The sequence below is a fragment of the Brassica oleracea genome, chromosome C1 (genome assembly GCF_000695525.1).
Source record: "Brassica oleracea var. oleracea cultivar TO1000 chromosome C1, BOL, whole genome shotgun sequence".
Lineage (NCBI taxonomy): Eukaryota > Viridiplantae > Streptophyta > Magnoliopsida > Brassicales > Brassicaceae > Brassica > Brassica oleracea.
Genome location: NC_027748.1, coordinates 6,118,789 through 6,133,650, shown reverse-complemented (window position 1 = coordinate 6,133,650; position 14,862 = coordinate 6,118,789). Strand labels below are relative to the sequence as shown.

General features: G+C 36.9%; 4 protein-coding genes across 5 annotated transcripts; 3 read left to right on the top strand and 1 right to left on the bottom strand.

The window, feature by feature from the left end:
• The first annotated feature begins 2,203 nt into the window (after nucleotides 1–2,203).
• Nucleotides 2,204–5,388, top strand: LOC106322363 (GATA transcription factor 26). 2 transcript variants are annotated; one of them, XM_013760443.1, is made up of 9 exons: nucleotides 2,204–2,644; nucleotides 3,159–3,521; nucleotides 3,597–4,002; nucleotides 4,090–4,162; nucleotides 4,243–4,346; nucleotides 4,446–4,638; nucleotides 4,721–4,829; nucleotides 4,920–5,030; nucleotides 5,100–5,388. In XM_013760443.1, the coding sequence occupies exons 1-9, from the start codon at nucleotides 2,605–2,607 to the stop codon at nucleotides 5,117–5,119; spliced, it is 1,419 nt and encodes a 472-aa protein (XP_013615897.1). In that variant the 5' UTR covers nucleotides 2,204–2,604; the 3' UTR covers nucleotides 5,120–5,388. The 2 variants fall into 2 exon arrangements, with proteins under 2 accessions (XP_013615897.1, XP_013615880.1); XM_013760426.1 differs by having other exon boundaries at nucleotides 2,205–2,644; nucleotides 4,920–5,388.
• A 1,441-nt stretch (nucleotides 5,389–6,829) lies between these two features.
• Nucleotides 6,830–8,965, top strand: LOC106303249 (putative F-box protein At4g17565). Its single transcript, XM_013739571.1, has 2 exons — nucleotides 6,830–7,944; nucleotides 8,941–8,965. Exons 1-2 carry the CDS (start codon nucleotides 6,830–6,832, stop codon nucleotides 8,963–8,965), a joined length of 1,140 nt encoding a protein of 379 aa, XP_013595025.1.
• A 795-nt stretch (nucleotides 8,966–9,760) lies between these two features.
• On the top strand, nucleotides 9,761–11,864 carry LOC106308369 (putative glycerol-3-phosphate transporter 4). Its single transcript, XM_013745552.1, has 3 exons — nucleotides 9,761–10,941; nucleotides 11,020–11,538; nucleotides 11,633–11,864. Exons 1-3 carry the CDS (start codon nucleotides 9,909–9,911, stop codon nucleotides 11,668–11,670), a joined length of 1,590 nt encoding a protein of 529 aa, XP_013601006.1. The 5' UTR covers nucleotides 9,761–9,908; the 3' UTR covers nucleotides 11,671–11,864.
• LOC106308451 lies at nucleotides 11,698–13,601 on the bottom strand. The gene is made up of 7 exons (XM_013745635.1): nucleotides 13,257–13,601; nucleotides 12,937–13,025; nucleotides 12,777–12,852; nucleotides 12,540–12,589; nucleotides 12,214–12,459; nucleotides 12,085–12,123; nucleotides 11,698–11,998 (listed from the first exon to the last, which is right to left on the bottom strand). The coding sequence occupies exons 1-7, from the start codon at nucleotides 13,447–13,449 to the stop codon at nucleotides 11,819–11,821; spliced, it is 873 nt and encodes a 290-aa protein (XP_013601089.1). The 5' UTR covers nucleotides 13,450–13,601; the 3' UTR covers nucleotides 11,698–11,818.
• Nucleotides 13,602–14,862: the final 1,261 nt, after the last annotated feature.

Below are 14,862 nucleotides of genomic sequence, written 5' to 3'. Positions count from 1 at the left end.
AACTTGTCTATCACTTGTAACATGAATAGGAGGGGTGTCTGGAGCCTGCATCATTTCTGCTGGTAATGAGTAGGTTATCTCCACAGATTATGTGCTCATGTCCAGGTTATAATCTTCTTGAGCCATTGCAAGAAGTTCAGCATGTGTCGAACCTTCCCCCAAAAAAATGATTCTCGCTCCTTTAACATTATCAACCACAAAATCCCAACGGCAATCATTCAACAACCATTCTCCATACACTGCATGTAACTGACGCATCATCTACAAAAATTCAAAATAAAACACATTAGTAAACATAGAGAAAATGAAAGTTTACTAAACATTGACGCAGACGACATAAAAAAATTGAATCAAAAGTTTGAGTTTTTTGGATGAATATGGAGACAAAGTGAAAGAGATGTTGTTTTTACTTCATAACAAGTGAGAAAGAGAGAGTGTAAATCGATTTTAGGTGCATTAACAGCTTCAAATTGGTTGTCCATGGTGGTTGGGGTATGGATGACAATGACAATCTTGTAATTACTTGAAGATGATGAGGGTGAGAGAGTAAAAATGTCATTTTCGGAAAAAAAAAATAAAAAAATTTGATGGCATTTTCATGAATATCATGAACTTGTGGAGTGAATAGGACAAAAGAAAAATCCAAAAAAAACATGGATTAGTTTTAGATTTGACTTTGACTTTTGAGTCAATCTTGCAAAAAGCACAAAACTCATACATGATACTATCTTCTTTTCAAATATTATGCTTTCGTATCACACTTATTGTTTTTCAAATTAACGGAAAAGAAAACAAAGAATCTGAGATTTCACAATACAAAGTCATACCATGTACCATAGTTGAATCCAAAAGAAAACACGTAATAATGTATGGTTGTTCGTCCAGAATTAGTTCCCTAATGACATTCACAATCATCAAAAGAAATACAAAAAGTGGGACCAATCTTTTAAAATTTATTTATCCTAAATCAGACGGTGGAGAGAGGAGCTGCGTCCATGATCGTCATGGTGGACGGTGACTTTACATTTCCATTTCTTTCTTCTTCTTCTATTATGAAAAATATATATTTATACATGAATAAGGTCATAAGAATGAGCAAAAGAAAACTAATCTCTTCATCTGGTCATCGTTGACAAAAAAAATGTTATGAACTTAACTCTTAAGTTAAAGAAAACTACAATCTGTTATTACCTTTTTTAAAAAAATCTGATATAAAATAACAATACTTCATCACAATGTTTTTAAGACTACATGCTTTTGAAAAAAATAATAAAAAAATAATTAATTTAGTAAACAAAAATATTATAAATCTTATATAGAGATATAAGTTATATATATTATATATTTTTCTATACATGTATATAAACATGAATATAATGGATCGGATTGGATCTTCATTTTTTTAAATATAGTATTTGTTATTTGATCCGTCTTGACGGATATTAAATTTTAATATTTATTTTGATTCGTAAAATTACAGATATCTGAATTTTTTTTGATCGAATCGAAATTTATAGATATTTTTTTCACCTCTAGATGTGCATATGTAAAATATATGAAAAGCCAATAATGAAATTCTTACTATATAAATTTTTGTATGTAGCGAGAATAGAAATGATATTTACTAAATCTTTTTTACAACACATTACATTTACTAGTTTAGCTATATATGGTATATTCCCGTATAAAATATATGAAAAATTTTCACATACTGTCGACAACATAAAAGATTTGCATACACTCATGTTGACCATTTAGCAGCCATTTTTGAGGAGAGAGCTAAATACCTGTTTACATATTCCTGGCTTAAGTATTCGAATATCTAGCTTACGAACATTTTACTGGAACCATTTTATATTTATTCCTCATTTTATCTTTTATCAGAGTCATTAATATATAATTGTCATTATAATATTTATTATATACATTGGCAATACCAAAAGAAAAACAAACAAGAACTAAAAGTCTAAAGTCAACAAGGCATAAGCAATACAAATAAAAGATTGAAATTGCAAAAAATTATTCCTCCAAAATCATTTTACTTTAAAGCCATCACATTCGCTTATTTTTACTCAACTAATTATATACTTTTTATATAAAAATGAAATTGCAAAAATTATTTCATAACAATACAGATAAAAGATTGAAAAAGCCAGTTTTTCGCACCCATTTATTAGATTCTTCTCCTCTCAAGAGTCTTCTTCTCCTCTTTATTGGATTGTAATTAGACTGATAGCTCAAGGAACCAAAAACAAAACGGAGAAAAGAAAGAAAAAACAAAATTATCTCTTTAAATTAAAAAAAAAGAGAGAATTCTCAGCCTTGATTTTATTTTTAATTATCAGCAACTGTTTTGGAGTTTTCAGATTCTTTTCTGGAATTTTCTCATAGGAAAAATTCTGGGTTTTCATTTTTCCTTCTTGGGTTTAATTTGTTCCTATGCAGTTTGGTATATTCCATTAATAGCTCAATATTAAACAAAATCTATAAAGTTTAAATTTATTTCCATAAATCTCATTGCTTAGTCTATAAAAGTTGCAACTTTTCTCTGAAACTATACTTTTCATTTCTGAAATAAAAAAAAACAATAGAGAGAGAGAGATTATGGGGAAGCAAGGACCTTGCTACCACTGTGGCGTTACAAGTGAGTTCTTGTTTCTCCAATTTCGATTTGATTATGAATTTTTTTGTATGAAAGATATTCACCTTTTTTGTTTTGTTTCTGGATGAGATGCTATTTTTTTCTTTCTGGGGGAAAATGATTTGATTACATGCTTCAGTTTTAACAATTATTGAAGAGATTCAGCAAAGACTTTCATGTACTCAAGAACATATAAAATGAGCATTCTTGAAATTATGCTGCTTTTTAACAATATGTATTTGGTTTGTTTGTTGATCAATGATCTTAAGAGCAACACTTGGGTCCTGGTCAATGGATTTAGACAAGCTTTCTCAGTTGATTTGGGGATCTGAGTTAGTTTGTTATGATTCTCAGCTTTGCTTTGCTTAAAGTTTAAGACTTTAAGATGTTTGGTAAATATCAGATCATTGTCTCTTCCTGCATATGAGTTTGGAGTTTGAATTTGCTGTCTAAGTCATAATTCACAAAGCTTCAGTTTGAGAATTTTGCTGACATTGTGTTATTGCAATTGAAACAGGCACACCTCTGTGGAGAAATGGCCCACCTGAGAAGCCAGTGTTGTGCAATGCGTGTGGATCTCGTTGGAGAACAAAGGGATCACTTGTGAACTACACTCCACTTCACTCTCGTGCTGATGGTGAAGAGAACAAGGATGATCAGAGGTACCAAAGAATGAAGAGCATCTCTGTGAATAACAAGTACAAAGAGACTAAGACGCTCAAGAGGAAAGCAATCCAAGAACCGGTCTTGGAACTCAACTATGGTTTCAAAAAGGCTGTGGTGGAGGAGGATGCTAGTAATAGATCGAGTTCTGGTTCTGCTATATCCAACTCTGAGAGCTGTGCACAGTTTAGCAGTGCAGATGGGAGCGAGTTAACAGGTTTGAGCAACAATTTTTGTGAAACAGCTCCTTAGTGTCTATGTGAACTTTGGTTTTTTTTTTTTTTTTTTGCAGGTCCATCTCAATCTAACGGATGGGACACAACGGTTCCTTGCAAGAGGAGGACATGTGTGGGCCTCCGTCCAAAGACATCTTCAGTTGAAAAGCTCACACAGGACCTTTACAATATTCTACAAGAGCAGCAATCGTCAGTTTCATCAGAGGAAGAAGATCTTCTGTTTGAGAATGAGATGTTGTCAATGGTCTCTGTTGAGATTGGACATGGGAGTGTTCTGATGAGGAATCCTCACACGTTTGCTCGGGGAGAGGTTTCTGAAGAAGCCAGCTCCCTCTCTTCGGTTGAGAACAAGTCATCCATCAGTGATGCATACTCCTCACATTCCATGAAGCGTGCTGAGATTGGAGCAGAGAGAGGTTCGGTGTCTGTTGGACAAGTAGTAAAGGAAGAGCAACTCAAGAGGTAAATGCATATTCAAGTGACTCTGCACATTAGCTCACAATTAACTCGAGAAAGATAGTAAATGGGATTTTATTAATTGTTGGTTAGGACCAAGTCCCAAACTGGAAGAGTGCATGTCCTGGGGAGCCATGGTGCACCACTTTGTAGCATAGATTTGAAAGTAAGTTTCAAAGGACTATGTTCAATATGTTGAATACTTTGTGACAATGGCATAATAAAATATATATACTTTATTTGCAGGATATTTTCAACTTTGATGAGTTCATAGAACAGTTTACAGAAGAAGAACAGAAGAAACTGATGAGATTGCTTCCTCAGATTGACTCTGTTAACCTTCCTGATAGGTTCAAACTGCATTGCTTTTTTATTTATTTATTATAAAACAATGAAACTAGACCAAAAGGAAGTTTCTAATCTCTCTTCAATGTTCTTGATTTTTGCAGCCTCAGAATGATGTTTGAAAGTGCTCAGTTCAAAGAGAACTTCTCTTTGTTTCAGAAACTTATTGCTGATGGTGTCTTTGAGATGCCTTCTACTAGCTCTGAAGCAAAACTTGAAGAGATGAGGTCTTTTAAGAAGCTTGCATTGTCTGATTTTAGCAAATCTCGTTTGGTGGAAAGCTATAACCTTCTCAAGGTGCGGCTGCTTTAATCTCATTGTAACACTGACATAACAATAATAATTTTTGGCCAAAGGTTCATGAATGCTTTTGTTGCAGGAAGGAGACAAAGGGTCTGCTACAACTTCAAGAAGCTCAAACCCAAATGTACATAAACATATTGTAACCATTAAGAGACGCTGTGAAAACCAAACTCAGTTAAAGTCAGGTCAGTCTTATGGACGTTTCCATCTGTTTGGTTGATTCTGCTATCAATATTTGTGTGTTTTGTTGATTCTCTCTTGTTTTTGGCTTACAGAGTCAAGAGGGCTTATGAGGAGCCCCAAAAGTGTAACAAAGATGAAAGCAAGCCATGAAGGAAACGGCTCATGCTTTAGCCAAAGAAGCTTGGCTTCTGTGTTTGCTCAAGGTAATTGCAGTTCTGATCAAGATCTCCTTCTTTTGGACTTGCCGTCAAATGGTTCGTTTCCTCAAGCAGAGCTGCTTCACCAACTATGAGGGGACAAAGATTTACACTTCATGGTGCTTCTCAGTGGTGAAAGAAGGATTCTTAAGCTGGATCTCTCTTTGCTTGATTGAGGGATTGATGATAGAGACTCTTAGGCTCTCCGAGTCTTCTTCTTTTGTCTTGGGCTTTTCTTTTGGTGGTTAAGTTTTATAAGGTGGGTCTTATATTCATACTATATGGTGGGTCTTATCTATACATATGTATTTACATATTGCCTCCTCTCTTTCAATGAACTTTTTAAACTTGAAACTTCCATATTTTTCCTTGGAATTTCAGTTTGTCCTTTTTTGTTGAACAGGATGATAAGATTATACTGTAATATCATGTAAACTTCCCCAACTGCACAAAATGGAGTAAATGAGTACTGTATTAGATTAGTGGGATTAATGCATAAATACTTTAGATTTATCCAAAATAAAATAATACTTAATCTTCATTCATGCTTCCTTTAAAATGTAGTAAATGGAATAAATATAAGTGAGTACTGTATTAAAGATTAGTGGGATTAATACTGCATAAATACCTTAGATTATCCAAAATAAAATAATACTTAATCTTCATTCATGCTTCCTTTAAAATGTATCCACTGCCCTATAAAAAAGGGACACATGAATCAAATGATAATGGATCTAAGATCTAAGACCATGATTATTGGGGGTTCTTAAAGTGAGGTTCTTAGCAGAATATAAGAACCCGTCTCTTAACTTTTAACTACAAAATCTAAGAACCGGCTCTTAAATAAGAGTTTTAAGAACCGGTTCTTAGCTTTTGTAGTTAAAAGTTAAGAGACGGGTTCTTATATTCCGCTAAGAACTTCACCCTAAGAACCTCTAATAATCATGCTCTTAGAGCCACTCTGTTGCTTAAAAGATTCATGTCAAGTCTAACGGTTCTAGTTGCACAACCCTTTTATAGAGTTTGATATCTATAGCCGTTTTACTAGACCATATTGGAAATCAAATGCAAGTCTTTTTCTATTCATCAACTTAATTATTAATAAATTGGTAAGATTCAAAATCCAGGTCTAGTCAAACCAATAGACAAAAAAACTTCCACAGTATACTCATTAATCATTACACTTTATCAATTAATAGTCATTAATTTGATAAATATTTTAAAACATTATATAATTTGATCAGATAATAAATGCTATAAAAGTTTATAAAAGTATTTAGTCTTATTAATACTATAAATTTGCAAATAATTTATATATAATTTATATTGGGTTTTTCATTTTTAGTTATTTAAAAGATTTTAGTATTATTTTGTCAAATTACATCTAAAATATATCTAATATATTATTAACAAAAATTTCCAAAGTATAAATTCTTGATATACCAAAAGTCCAGTAGAAAAAAAACAACACATATTTTAAAAAAAAAAAAAATATATATATATATATATATATATAACACCGTAATAATACTGGATAAAACATTGAATTCCTAAGGGTATTAATTTACATAATTTTTATTTACGGTGGAAAATTCAAAAGCTATGGAAGTAAAAGAAAGAAGGAGAATGAATTTTCCATTTGTTGTATTTCTGTGTTAAATGATAATATTCAAGATAAATAGTTAATATAAAATTTTAAAGTAAAAATAAAATAAAATCCACCCAAGTCTGTAGGGATAATCTATAAATACGGAAGTAGGGGGGCAGTGACCAAAACCCTTTTTGCGTATCAAAACAAGTTCACGATGGATCAGAGCGAGAGCAATCCTCCTCCAGTGACTCCCATGTGGTCGGAGCTTTATCCAGACTTGCTACGAAGTGTTTTCCAAAGATTGAGTTTCACAAATCTCAAGCGAGCTAAATCAGTTTGTAGGTCATGGAACTCTGCTTCGAGAAGCTGCGTCCCCAAGCGAAATCAGATTCCGTGGCTTATACTCTTCCCTCAACAGAACCAAACCAATAGCAACAATAGTTGTGTTTTATTCGTTCCCGATGGTAAAGACAACCTTTACAAGACTCGAGATCTCGGTGCTGAGTTTACACGGAGTTGTTGTCTTGCGAGTTACGGTAGCTGGCTCTTGATGTTTGACCAGTCTTGGAATCTCTATATTGTCAATCCATTGACGTTAGAGATAATTGATCTACCACATTCTTCCTTATCTAAAGAAGACATCACCAGACAACCATGGCTAGCTTGTCTCTGGGTAGACAAGATAACCAAAAATTACCTAGTTGTTTGGATCTTGCATGACCGTATGGTTTACACTAGGAAAGGTGATGGCAGGTGGAGGAGAACTACCAGCCTTTTTCCCGCTGCTCGAGTGGCTCAACAAATTATCCATAACAGCAAAGATCACAAGGTCTACATTGCACCAGACATTTCTTTGAGAGTCTTTGTTTGGGATTTCTCTGATGATATCCCACGCCAAAATGGGTATATTTTACCTTTTTATGTCGGGAGAGATGCCCTTGTCGATGGTGGTACTATTGATTGGGGTAGGGGTTATTACTTCAGAAGAATGATTGCAACTTCAGTATCTGGACAAGTTCTCCTTGTAGCGTGTATGGAGCAGGATTCCATATGGGAGTTTCGCATCTACGCGTACGATCCTCTGACTAAGACAGGGGAAAGAGTGAATGATTTAGGTGATGAGGCTCTAATCTTGGACATGGGTTTCACTGTTGTTGTAGCCAAAGATATACCTGGGATTAAGAGAAACTCTATCTATTTCAGTTACTTCAATATCGATCATCAGAGCAAGGATCCCGAACATATATTTGTCTATGATCTCCACACCCGAACCACAGAGCGTTTGCCACAATGGGTTGTCTCCTCAGTAGGCTTCTCTGATGCTCGATGGTTCTGTTGGAACCTGTTTTTGACAAATGACAAAGCTGACACTTTTGAGTTTTCCGGCGACTTTTCCGACCAAAACGGTAGTTGAATTCGCCGGATTAATATCTCATTATGTAGCTTGTTATGAGTACTATAATCTAGTATATTCATATGTCAAAAACAGATTCGAATTGAATGAGAAATGAAGTGATGAAGTTGGTAACTTAGTGTTATCAAAACCCTGCAAATTTGGCTAAGTGTCTAAATGATACAAAGTCTCACATCGGGTAAACAAGCTGAGTTTGAGTGGCATTACACATAGTTTTAGTTAAACGGCTTGGGAGAAGAAAAGGCTCTCCACGCGCGCCGCCGCCGCCGCCGTCCGGCCGGCTCGGGCGTGGTTTTGGATCTTGGCAGAGGCCCAATAAGAATATTATTTTTGGACCAAGTTAAGCTCAACATTTTACCATTTAATTCGGAAAAAAACGACATGCAATTTTATTTAAAACGACAAGTAGTTTGTTTAGAACATAAAAACGTCATGCATTTTAACCTCTCGAATTTTAAGAGAGTTTTGGGGAATAAGTTTTCGAAACTTAACTTTCCGTGATCTCCGCGAGATCTCCGCACACGTGCAGCAACTGTTGCGGGAACTGGCTCACGTTCGTCTCTTTAAATATAGCCTCTCTTCTTCCTTCATTTCTTAACTTTTCCTGTATCAAAATCCAACAACGAAAATCCCTTAGCGTAAGTCTATAGTTCGAGAGTGTTTCGTAGATTTATAGTTCGATAGGGCGATTCACGAGTGAAGCGTGATCGTCTGCTATGGTTGTATCCTGAGACTCGATATTCGTATCGTCTCTCTAACGGAGCGAATTTTTACAGTTAAGGAAAGAGATTATATCTCTACTCCATGTTTATTTGCGAATACGATTTCTTATCGATCTTGTATTCGCTTTACAAATCGTCAATTTCCTTAACATAACCGTTTATCTCAGTCTGGTTATCCGACTTCTATAGGTTCTTCCCGGATACTAACCATTAATTAGACTCGTTTCTATTTCCATTGAGGATTATATATTTTGGTTTTAAACCTAACTAATATGTTGCTTTTGTCCTCTGATCGTTAGTATATTCGTGTTATTCATATGTTTGTTTTTTTTGTCTTAGATTTCATCACTTCAACTGCTACATGTTTCAATTTTCTTATTCTGGTACGTACAGTAATAGTTTATCCTATAAAGGTCACCTATCATCAACGAATGACCAGGTCTACTACATTCACCAACCGGAAGCTCGACTAATCTTGATTTACTTTCTCAGAATAATGTGCATGCCATGACTTAGAAGCTTAGAAAAAGACAAGAAAAAACAGAAAGGAACAATTATTACGAGAAGAGAGAGACAATAGAGCACATAGCGGAAGATTACTACATTTTTGGAGGTCGAACACAGAAGATTAATAGATGGTATTCACTTGAAAGTTGACAGGCGGGGAAGACATCTTTGCTTCCAACTTCCGACACGCTTGAGCTAGTTACCACGTGAATTCTAGTGTGCTTTAGATATTTTCTAATGGGCCTTTATATCATAATGCAAAAGAATTAACAAATCAATAACTATATCACAATGCAAAATGATTACCAAATCAATCCAGAGGCTGCCGTTGCTATATTCTATGAATTTGACTGACCCCAGCAGGCTTATCGGTCACGCGCCGTCGCTTCTTGCGAACCAGAGTTGTCAACGTGGCAAGACAACTGCATGTCTTTTGGTTCTGTCCTAACGAGGAGAACACGTGTCATATCTTCACACATTACGTCATCTTTCTCTCTCTCCCTCTAGTCTTCCTCTCCCAATCAAATTAACTCCTGATTCTGATTTTTCAAAACACATGAACATGGATTTGGGTAGATGATTTTGATCCACAAAGGTTAAACTTTTTCTTCCGATTATTGAATTAAAAGAAAAACTTGGCTTTCGTTAAGATGGCTACCGGTTCGAAGAGGAAAACACCACCTGGGATCCTGCTTCTGAGGAGAATCAGAGGAAGAAACTGGAGCCCAAAGACGTTCCGTTACGCGATTCTGCTGATCACTTTCATCGCGTACGCTTGTTACCACGCTTCTCGTAAACCCAGCAGCATCGTGAAAAGCGTTTTACACCCAGAACCAACCACCAAGCCACCACCACCACCACCACCGCGAGAGCATATCAACACCTATCCTTGGCCTTTGGGAAACGTGTTCGTGAAGGAAGAAGACACTGACGCGGATCATGTTAATAAAGGATGGGAGCCGTTTAACGGGAAAGGTGGCACGTCGAGATTAGGAGAGATCGACGTGGCGTTTCTCGCTTGTTACTCTCTAGGGATGTACGTCGCTGGACATCTGGGCGATACTTTGGATCTGAGGTTGTTTCTGACTTGGGGGATGATCGGGAGTGGGTTCTTCGTGGGGCTGTTTGGGATGGGTTACTTCTGGGACGTTCACGCGTTTTGGTTCTTTCTGGTGATGCAAATGGCGGCCGGGTTGTTTCAGGCGACGGGTTGGCCGTCTGTTGTGGCGGTGGTCGGGAACTGGTTTGGGAAGAGGAAGAGAGGGCTTATAATGGGGATCTGGAATGCTCATACTTCTGTTGGGAATATCTGTGGTTCTTTGATCGCTGCGGGTGTTCTTGAATACGGTTGGGGGTGGTCTTTTATAGCTCCTGGTTTTGTTATGTCTTTAGGAGGAGTTCTTGTTTACTTGTTCTTGGCTGCGTATCCTGAGGATGTTGGGTTTCCTGATATCAATTCTAACTCCGGTAAGTTCATTAAAAGGAAAGGAAACATCGAAGAAGATGAAGAAGTCGCAGGGGAGAGTTCAGGGTCAGAACCAGGGTATGAGAATAAAACAGGTGTTGGACTTTTGCAAGCTTGTATGATTCCTGGTGTTATACCTTTTGCATTGTGTCTTTTCTTCTCGAAGTTGGTCGCTTACACGTTCTTGTACTGGTTACCGTTTTACCTGAGCCAAACACGTAAGTTTCTTGATAGTCAAATCATAGAGTTTTTTTTTTTTTTTTGGAAAATGATCTTACTTTGGTTTCTGTTTACAGCTATTGGTGGAGAGTATATGTCTGTGAAAACAGCAGGAAACCTCTCCACGCTATTTGATGTTGGAGGCATTGTAGGAGGGATTCTTGCTGGCTACATTTCAGATAAATTCAAAGCAAGAGCTACGACCGCAGCAACGTTCATGTACGCTGCGATTCCAGCAATGCTTGTGTACCATTTTTATGGAGGTGTCTCTCAGACAGTCAACATCCTCCTCATGATGGTCGCTGGTTTGTTTGTCAATGGACCTTATGCACTCATCACAACCGCAGTCTCGGCGGATCTTGGAACGCATAAGTCTTTGCAAGGGGACTCGAGGGCTCTTGCCACTGTGACTGCTATTATTGACGGGACTGGTTCTGCTGGTGCGGCTTTGGGTCCTCTTCTGACAGGGTTTCTTTCGACTCTGGGGTGGCAAGCTGTTTTCTATATGCTGGTCGTTGGGGCTCTTTGTGCTGGGTTGCTGTTGACACGTCTGGTTATTGCTGAAATTCGAGAGAAACTTGGATATGTTGATGAAGGTAATGCACAAAATCTCATTTCTAGTTTTGTTTTTGCTTATGAAAATGTATTTGTAGAAACTTTGTTCTGACTTTATCTTAATTTGTTCTGCAGTTCTTGCGTCTGAACCACTCTTAGACGAGAGAAGATGATGGAGAAGAGGGAGTAGCTGGAGAGTCTGTGTGAACAAGATCCATTGTTTGCTTGCACAAGAGTTTTGCAATGTTATGTAATAATGAAGAGGAACTCATAGTTCGTTGTTATCTTTGCATGTGAATTTTTTTTTGCTTACATCATTCTTCATCTATTTCTTCTATGTTTTCTACGACACTCGAAGCAATCTTTGCATGGTGATTCGTACACGTAAGATGAAACTGAATTGAGCTTCTCCGGTGAAACTTTGAGATCTTCTATGATTATCCTCCGAAGCTTTTCGTTCTCTTCCATTAGTTCGTTAACGAGTTTTTGATGTTTCAGCACCTACACAAGCATATTCTGTTGATATGTAACCATGGATGAATATAATCATATGAAATGTAACACGAATAGTTAGAAGGAGACACTACCATCTGAAGCATTAAGCTTTCTGATTCTAATTGTGTGACCTGCAAACGTCATGAAACAAAAGAGAATTCATCTGACGGCTATTTGAGATCAAAGTATAGAGGAGAAACATTCTGTGACAGCATCGTTACCTGTCGTTCTTCTCCAGTTTGTTGTGTCAGAATTGGATTGTCGAGGAAACTGTTGATTACTTTCTCAGTTCGAGTACCGAACGTTCTTGAATCAATGGGCGAACCATTGTTCTTGTACGATGATTTTGTGTCCAGATGTTTCTTGTGTTCCGTCAGAGATTGAGGCGCCTGGTCTTCTATCTCGGTTTGATCTGCGGTGGTCTCACTCGTTCTTCCGAGTTTTGTCATCAAGCTGGATGCAGTTCCCTTGAAATATACATACTCATGGTTTCATGCGAATGCACAAACTAAACATGAAGTAGACTTGCTGAAAGATTGGTGCTTACCATAATAGAAGCTTGTAGTTTGTGTATGGCACTTGGTTTCACTGCGATGCCTGTCAACGATAGATAAAAAGGTAATGACAACAAGAGAGCAATAGTGCTTACACAACCAACAAACCCAAGTAACTCAAAATAGTCAACCGTTCAGCAATTAAAGAACCAGCCGCTTATGTATTGTCTTATCTTATCTCAAGAATACTTTGAAACAAAATGGAAAAGAAGAAGTTTAATTAAACATACCAACTCCAAAACCATGACCGAAACCAACTCCACATCCAACACCTGCTTTAATGTTCCTAGCTCCGAGCTTCCTCAACTAAAGATGGCCAAAGTACACAAACAGATTCAGAACAACACAGTGCAAGGAAGAGCATAGTACACAAGTTTGTATGCTCTGTACAGCGTCATTGACGTGGTGCGTGGCCCCAGAAAATGCATTGGTAGCTCCTCTAGCTGCACTCATAACTTCCCCCACCAATGGAATACTACCTGATAATATCAAACAACAACAACAAAAACAATACGGATTAATAAAATTCACAAGCATTATAAAGAGCAACCAATTCACTAAGCAATGACACACTGTTCCTGGACTATGAATAATATAGCTTAACACCATAATCATCAGTGGAAACAACACCACTAATTGATTTCAATCAAGATATAACCTAATTCGCCATTCGCAGTCTCATCACCACCTTAAGAGAGAAAGTATTATACCGAGATTTAAAGGAGCGCCACTGCCGATTCCAACTCCACAACCCACGCCGAATCCCGTGAAGACTTGAAGAGCTTTGAAAGCGAAAGGGTTCTGGAATCTCATTCCCCCATTAGAAATCCCTAATCCTTCCTTCTTCATCACCACACCGTTGCTGCTGATTCTTCCGCCGCCGCCTATCCCGCTATCCTCCATCTCTCTCGATAAACTGAAGATGCGATGATGGGAGTTTCCACAAGCTAAGAATCCTCCTCCACTGCTATTATTTCCCGCCTGTTTCCCATTGCCATGGTTTACCGAATTGTTGAGGAAGTGAGAGAGAAGATGATTCAAGGTTCGCCAAATTTTTCTACGGTCGATTAGAAAATGAGCAATGGGCCTTTATTCTGTATCCTCATAGTCTACCATCAAAATTCAAAAGGCCCATTACTGTAATAATAAAAATAAAAATAATAACAACAAAAGCAAAAACAAAATGTATGATATTTTAGCCAGAACAAAAACAAAATTTTATCTAAAAAAATACTCCCTCCCGTTTTACAAAGACTATTTTGTTTCAATTTACGTGATATTTTGAGATTTTAAGTAATACTTGTTCGAAAGCATCCTACCATTACACTTCAATTTGTGGTTACACGAATATAGATCTACTTTACGGTTCATTTGAATATTCGAAGGTAGAGTCCATTTGTGAACCGCATCGTCTCTTTGGAGATCGGTCGAAGACTTTTCTATTGGTTTGAGATACTCGAGATTAAAAAGAAAACTGTTGTAAGTAAAAAAGGAAGAGAGGAAATTGGTGTGTCGTATTCCATAAGTAATGAGTCCTTTATATAGGTTTACAATAGCTTGTGGACAAAGCCAATTGGAGAACAAGTAAAGCTTGGAGAACAAGTATATTTAAGACTTGCCATAATGACATCACCATAATATTCATAACATTTTCCCTTGATGTCCATTATGCGCGTAAGATGCTGCCTCGTTAAAAACCTCACCAGGAAAACCCAATAGGAAAAACCATGGTTAAAGGAAAAAGAGTGCAGCGTGCAATGACTTCCCCTCATGTATACATACGTCGAGATCTTTGAGACAACGTAGTTCAATAAGATGAGTGAGCTTCTTGAAAGTAGCAGGGGTAGCGTCTTGGTGAATGAAACAGTCAAATATTTACTCGAACGAACTTGTAGGAAACGAACTTCGCCATTCTTCAGTAGTGCATGAGTCTTCATGATCTGACCATTTCTTGGATTCTTTTTATCTCCAAAACTTTAGAACAATGATAGATTTTCATCTCCCAAATTGTAACATTCTCTTTGGGTGTCTATCTTTTGTGTGTTCTTTGTTGCCTCGTTAAAATCTTGTCATGGAAAAATCCAGTGGGATAAAAGCCATGACGAGGGAAAAGAGTACAACCACACATATTTCACATTTCTTCTCCGGAAAGCAATATCTTCAGGATATGCATTCCAATCAGAGAAATCTCCTTTTGAAATTGAGAATATTGTAATACTCTTTCCATTAGAGTATTCAAGGTCTATAGATTTCTGGTCCACAATTCTTATTTGATATAGACAATATTTTCTTGGTCTATTTGGACTTCAAACCAAA